The 7,365-nt window shown below is 37.8% G+C and overlaps 1 protein-coding gene across 1 annotated transcript; it reads right to left on the reverse strand.

The window, feature by feature from the left end:
- Positions 1-217: 217 nt before the first annotated feature.
- LOC102713428 (SPX and EXS domain-containing protein 5) lies at positions 218-5,548 on the reverse strand. The gene is made up of 13 exons (XM_015843333.2): positions 5,199-5,548; positions 4,896-5,020; positions 3,982-4,020; positions 3,786-3,878; positions 3,584-3,700; positions 2,908-3,003; positions 2,106-2,219; positions 1,965-2,018; positions 1,612-1,659; positions 1,310-1,460; positions 1,004-1,169; positions 845-914; positions 218-762 (listed from the first exon to the last, which is right to left on the reverse strand). The coding sequence occupies exons 2-13, from the start codon at positions 4,959-4,961 to the stop codon at positions 508-510; spliced, it is 1,269 nt and encodes a 422-aa protein (XP_015698819.1). The 5' UTR covers positions 4,962-5,020; positions 5,199-5,548; the 3' UTR covers positions 218-507.
- Between the last annotated feature and the right edge of the window lie 1,817 nt (positions 5,549-7,365).

Below are 7,365 nucleotides of genomic sequence, written 5' to 3' on the forward strand. Positions count from 1 at the left end.
ATTTATAAATTATTTTTTATTTAGATCAAGAACAGGCATGTAAATATTTTATTTACAAATTATTTATCATTTATAAAAATATCGTTTGGATATTTCCTAATAAAGCAAAACAATCAACCCCCCCCCCCCCCCCGGCGGGTGATTTGTCTTGCTCAGAGATGCTTATCCCGACTCCCGGTAAAAAGATGGTGTCCAAAAAGATTATTATGAACTCGTAAGAACATATGAAATCTTTGGTATTGATATTCATTCCTCTTTGATATGTCAACTGTCAACAAACAACTCTTTTGGATTCAAGGGGATTACAAATGGTATATATATAGCCAAAAGGATTACATAATACATATGTAGAGCCAAGAATTTCGTTTTTTGTAGAAACCTATCATGCAACCCTGACCTTTTTGGCCTCTACAAACAAAACAGAATTTTGGACGTGAATCATGCTATAATGGTCACTAAAAGAATGATGAATCAGAATCGCAAAATATCAGAGCTGACGTTCATAGTTCATACTGTATGGCTATTTGAATCCAAAAGCCTGTCTCCTTCAGAAGGAATGTCAGATGACATTTCCAGATTCTGCTTGGCTGCCATCTTGTTCCACTCGTTCTCGACACGGAAAAACACCCACTGAAACCGCCTCAAAATTTCCAGTGCTGCTATTGTAAACACTGTCAGGTAGTTGTGCCGAAGATGTGCTGAGAGCTTGTACGTCCACGTGCAGCGGAGCACAAGATTGCTGGCTAACACCCAGTAATATACCTGTAAAACAATCATAAAATGGGCTGGTGAGAATAGTATCAATGCAGACTAACTGAAATTATGTCTATCTTTGAGTTTATACCCAGATCTGCCCATAAAGAAGGTTAGTCCATGTACTCGGGTTTTTGAACATGAAAATCCTAGTTAAAATGCTGCAGGGAAAGGGAAGCTCATTAGTAACAGTTAAGATGTGCAAACACATGTTGAAACAATTACAAAAAATCATGTAAAGAAAGCGCACCTTAAATCCCAATCTCGCTTTATATCCCAGTAAAAGGAATACAGCGAATTTATAACACTAGAAATAAGCCAGAGGGGTCGGTAAAAGCTAACCCATTTGTCAGGGAATACATGATACTTGAGAGCTGAAAGGAAAATCACTGGAACTGCTGTTGAGTACTTGAGTGCTGGATTTGAGACAAATGTTTGTAAATGGTTAGAAACTGGCTGCAACCATGGAGGACTATAAATGTAAGCAGCACTAGCTTCTAGATTTTTCTTAAAAATATGCAAACCCTAATTGTAAGAAGTAGCAATCAGTAAATACCATTAAAAAGACAAGTCTTCTCTTTTGTATCCTTGTATTGCCGAAGGCATTGGAATAATCGGCACAAATAAGGGAACACGAGGGCTAGAGGAATAGCAACAGAATGGCTGCCACAAATTGAATCTGCTTCAAACCAAGCGATTGTCGCAACCTGTAGAATGAACACATTATATAGGAACGACATGAGTTCCAGAAACAATTTACAACTGTCAAACTAAGCCAATGGCATGTCATTTGCCAGTTACTTTAAGACTATTGAGGATGCAATGCACATAGCACAATAGCAAGTATTAGAAACTAACCTGCCGATTGACCATGCGACAAACTGAACGTTCCAAGTCTGAGAAGACCTGTGAAGAAATGCAATATTTTAGCAAAATGATAAAATAACAATTACCAGGAATGCTAACTCAGGTCAAAACACAAGCAAGAAACAGTTCTATACAAACTAAAAAAAAGTGTGTATCATGTGCACATGTACCCACATAGCTAGCATATGATCCATGTCTTAGTAAACAGAGTTTGCATTAAATCCTAGATGACAATCAGAGAATCGTATGGTATTACACTGTAAGGAATTCCCTATAATCTCTATACAGAAATAATGTAAACAAAACAATCCATTACCAATAGTTTTAAATAAATTGAGACACACCTTTGACATGGATGTAAAAATATCAGCCAAAAAGAAGTCGGGGAATGTAATTGCCTGCAGAACAGGAGGGAAAGGAAACCATCATAAATTTAGCGTGATCTAATTGCTAGCTACACGGAAAGGAAATAATGTACAACTTACTTGCAATGGAAGCATTATACGCCACACTGTCCTCAGAAAGTAAAAACGTGACGACAGGTAAAACATATCAAAAGGAGAAAGGAGGACCATCAGAAGGATAGCATATAAAAGAACCTGAAAATAGGCAGAAAGATATGTTAGTTCTGTCACTCTAGAATTGGAAAACATCATAACAGGATACAATACATGGAAAAACTGCATGACAGTTTTGTTTTCTAAATGGTGAACAAACAAGAGGGTCATATACCCTCACCTACTGTTCTTAAATTGGTTTTGTTTAAAAATATATGCAGTCAAACTTCAAAAATATACAGAGGCTAAGATTTGTCATATGCAAATGGCATTGGTAAAAATGTCGTGAATAATACTATCATATTATAATTTTATTATGCTCTACAAACGCATGGCTAGAAAAAGAATGGTTAAATACAGGTATTAGAGATCATGTTGATGACATAAATGACAGTAAAAAGAACAGAGTGTGGACAAAACTTTAGATTCACTTTAATATTAAAGTGGTATCACACATTAATTTTGTTTGCCTTGCCTTGCATAAGAAGTCTTATTGTACTTGATGAGCCTTTCCACTTATTTGACTAAGGTGCAGTTTGTGCTAAAAAAGGTACACTGTCCTTTGAGAGTTTTGGGAATGATACTCTTACACGCAAATTGATTATTGGTAAGCACTACCAGAGATACAAACAAACAAAAATTATGTGCAAAAAACAAAATTTCTCATGAGTACAAGCACACAAGAAGAAAAATGCATGGAATGAACTAATTAATGAGTTAGATATTACACTGGTTGAGATGCAGCGAGAGACACTTCTCCATGTGAGTACAAATATAGGTAAGCTGTCATACTTGTGGGAACAATCAAAGTAAGCCAAGTAGCACACTGTCAATGAAACAAAAAGTTAGGGTTGCATAAGCCAAATAATATGTCAAAATCAACTGGTAACATAACTCCAAGTCTCCAACAGAAACGAGCATGTATGAATATAAAAACAGAAGTCATAAAATGCATCTAGCAATAAATCCTGATGTAAGTTGAAGAAAAGAGATGGTTGCTTAATGCTTAGAATCAAGGTTCAGAAAATAAAATGGGTTCATGATATTCTCAAGAAGATACTGAGGCACACACATCAAGAAACTACAATGGTAATATATTACATAGGAATGAAAAATGAAGACACTTGATACTAGAGATCTACATGCAGTTGCATCACAAAATAACATCTTGACAATTAAGTAAAACATTGCAATTTTTTCGCCAAATATCAACATGGCCATGGCATGGACAAACTTTAAACCGTTTCACTGTCATACTGTATGTCTGTATGCCACATATATACAAATTTGTACATCGCAAACCATGTAAGTGCAAATGCATTTCAAAATGAAAAAACAGAAGAAAATCCAAATCAAGTTTAAGTTCAGAAACAGACAGTGCAACCAAGAGAATCAGATAAGCATACCCTAAATATTTCTCGGTGTGATAAATGTGTTTGTGCAAGATCAAACACTCTTGCGTAATTCACTGATGACTGTGCAAAGACCCACAAGTTTACTCCCCATAACCAAATCATCAGAGCCTACAACAAAAACATGAAACACAATTACATATGCTCAGGGAATGGCCCTTGAGAATGTCACACGTATTTCACAAAAGAAACTTACCACAAGAAGAAGGGGATTGTAGTACAAGAAAGCCTCATAGAGAAATAAGTCTCGCAGATCAGCACTCATTCTCATAACAGAGTCCCAACCTATCTGTAACACAAAAATAATAAGTGAATTAGAAGTTAGAACTACAACTCAAGAGACTCAGGTCATATGCAAGCAAAAAGGTATGGATAGATGAAAGCAAGAATACCTTGCAACAACATAAACCCCATAAGAGAAACAATATAACCTGAAAAAAAGGGGTTTGTCAGTGCTTGGAGAAGTAAAAACGAAGCATATAAATGTGGAATCAAGAGCTTAGGATAATTTCTGTACTAAACACCCCTTATAGTAAATTACATAATAGCACAGGAGTAAAGAAGTACAGAATGCAATTAAAGTGCAGTATCTATTATGCCTCTCAGATGCAGTTTGACATTAAGCCATGGAAGAAAATAAGCTTAGGTAAGATTGGCATTCCTGAAAGGCTATTTCAATATGCATGTCAAGATAAACGCTCTTTCCTGACATATACATCAAGAGAATTCAACACTATTCTATTGGCCTGTCAAGCAGAAATGCTTATTCCAGAGAAGGCAAAAGTTAGACATGACATGAGTTTTACTCATTTCTGGTTTTGATTTAGGAGAAAAGTGCAAACCCAGATTCTAGATTTCTTTTTACAGTTAACGGTACAGAGGAAATGAGGTCTATGCATCACTAGCAGGATGGAGAGATATATATGTGTGCGAAAAAGATTAGAACCTATGAAGTGAGATCACTTTTCCTAAATCCAATAATGCTTCCCAATCCAATAATGCTTCCAAACTATGAGTACTAGTCGTCTGTGCAATACGCTTTGTGAGCAAGGTAGTAATTCCTCCACAAGTCCTGCCATATCCTTTACTGCAGTTGCAAGGTATTGACCAAACTCTAATCCAGGACACCTAACATGATTATTTTTAGAGCTACACAGCAATGTTGTACTCCAAGTCCGATAGTCCAAGCAGGTAAAATTAAGGCGCAGGCGAAGTTCACTTGCAACCAAATCAGCAGCCACGAGAGCTAAAACCCCATGTTCTGCCGTATCAGTGTTATCATGGTGAATGAAGAAAGCCACGATACCTTAAACCGCCACAGGAAGAGCGGCGAGGGCATGATCGCGACCGCCGGGATGGCCGACCCCTTCATCTCGCCCGCGCCGCCCCCGAGCCTCTGCGCACGCAGGCGCCTCCGCCGATGCGTGAACCCTACAAAAATCCAAACACGAAATCCCGCATTAGCGACGACGCAACAGCTCCACCTCCACCTCCGCGAGCAGATCACCACGGGCTTCCCCCAACGGGATCCCACCAATCGGATAGTAGCCAAGTCCGCCCCGCGGTGCGAACCCCCACCCCCCCCCCCCCCCAACCCCACCCCGCTCACCGAGGAAGACCGCCCCGGATCTCCACCTCGACAGGGGAGGAGGAGGAGGACTGGAGGAGCCGTCGACGGAGGAGGAAGCCTCCAGAGACTACACAAAGCCCCTTCTCTCTCCCCCTCTCCAGAGACGCCGCGAGAGAGAGCGCAGTTGCCGGGACGGAGCGCGCAACCAGCGCGCGTGCGGGAGGCGGCGAGAGCGACTTCGCGGAGACGACGGCGAGGGCCGCGGCGGCGGGGGAGGAGGAGGAGGAGGAGATGGCGAGATCTGCGAGGTGGGGTGGGCGAGGAGGAGGAAGAAGAAGAAGCCGTGCGAATGGGAGAAAGGGGATTTTTCTCTTTGGAAGGTGCGCGGCCCGACGACGAGTTTGACGTGTAAACAAACAGCAAAACGATTTGTCTACTTGGCCGCACCAGTCAGGTCCCCAAATCATGGGAGACGAGTATATTCTTTAAGCACATTATTATGAATTTTTTTGAAAAAAAATGGAGTGCAATTTGAAATGGAAGATTGTTCATGTATAGTTTTGATATTTTTCGAAAAGAGGAATCAAAGGTTTAGAGTTGTGGATTTTTTTTTCATAAGTGCTAGGATCTGAATACTGTCTTACGACATAATGTAAGATTTTTAGTATTATTTACGTGACTATTTATTTTATCAATCGGGGGTCATCTTTTGGGTGTTCAAAGGAAAAAGATAATAGCATATTTGTAAATAAAAAATAATTTATAAAAATAACTTTTATATGTTATTCTTGGTGATTTAAAAGCTAAGGGTGGAAAATAAACTATGATGAAATAACCTACAATAAACTTTAAATTTAATGTTAAAAATTTAAATTTTTGTTTATAAGCACAAGCATAAGACAAAAAATGAGAACCCATTTCTCATTTTAGTTCTTATTTTGTCCATGCATGCTCTCTCTCATGTTCATCAATTTCTCATTTGAGATACCATAGTCTTTTTTACATTAATCCCGCTGCTAAACAACATGAAAATACGTATATTTTGAAACAAAAGAATTACTACATTTTATACCATAAGAAGTTTTTGGATTTTCCTAAGCACGAATTGATCAAGATCATACAGTTTGATCCAGTTTGTAGGAAGATGTAACATTGGCAACACCATATTACGGGACGAAGGCAGCAGTTGAATAGCATAAAAGTATGATAGTGCAAGCATTGAATTATTTGATCAGGCGACGTGCGACCATCGGATTGAATCATTGAACTGAGGCATGTTTAGTTACTAATTTTTTTTCAAAACCTCACCTCGAATCTTTAGACATCTAAATAAATTATTAAACGTAGATGAACCAAAAAAAACTAATTGCACAATTATGGAGGTAATCATTAGATGAATCTTTTGAGACTAATTAGTATGTGGTTAGCCATAAATGCTACAGTAACCAACATGTGCTAATGATGGATTAATTAGACTCAAAAGATTCGTCTCGTAGTTTCCAGGCAAGCTGTGAAATTCGTTTTTTCATTCTTATCTGAGAACCTTTCAATATCCGATCAAACGTCCGATATGATATTTTTTAAAAAAAATATTGCAATCTAAACATTACCTGAATATCATCGTCGATGCTTATAATTTGACTTCTAGGCGAAGTTAGGCCTGCACGTCTCGTGCTGATTTGACTATGTCTTTAACTCCTTCTCACGCTAATTGTAATATCGAGATAAAGGTGGTATTTAGATTGAGAAAATTAATTTTTGGGAGAAGTATCACGTTAAATGTTTGACCGGATTTGGAATGGGTTTTCGGACACGAATGAAAAAACGAATTTCACGGCTAGCGTAGAAACTGCGAGACGAATCTTTTGAGCCTAATTAATCCGTCATTAACACATGTTGGTTACTGTAGCACTTATGGCTAATCATGGGCTAATTAGGCTCAAAAGATTCATCTCAAGATTTCTTTCATAACTGTGTAATTATTTTTTAGTTTATCTATGTTTAATGCTTTATTTAGGTGTCCAAAAATTCGATGTGATGTTTTTGGAAAAAAAATTTGGAAACTAAACAAGGCCAAAGCATAATTGTACGATTTATATTACTATATCCGTCTCTAAATATTTAACGTCATTGACTTTTTTATACATGTTTGACTATTCATTTTATTCAAAAATTTTACATAATTATTAATTATTTTTATATCATT

The sequence above is a fragment of the Oryza brachyantha genome, chromosome 12 (assembly GCF_000231095.2).
Source record: "Oryza brachyantha chromosome 12, ObraRS2, whole genome shotgun sequence".
Taxonomy (NCBI): domain Eukaryota; kingdom Viridiplantae; phylum Streptophyta; class Magnoliopsida; order Poales; family Poaceae; genus Oryza; species Oryza brachyantha.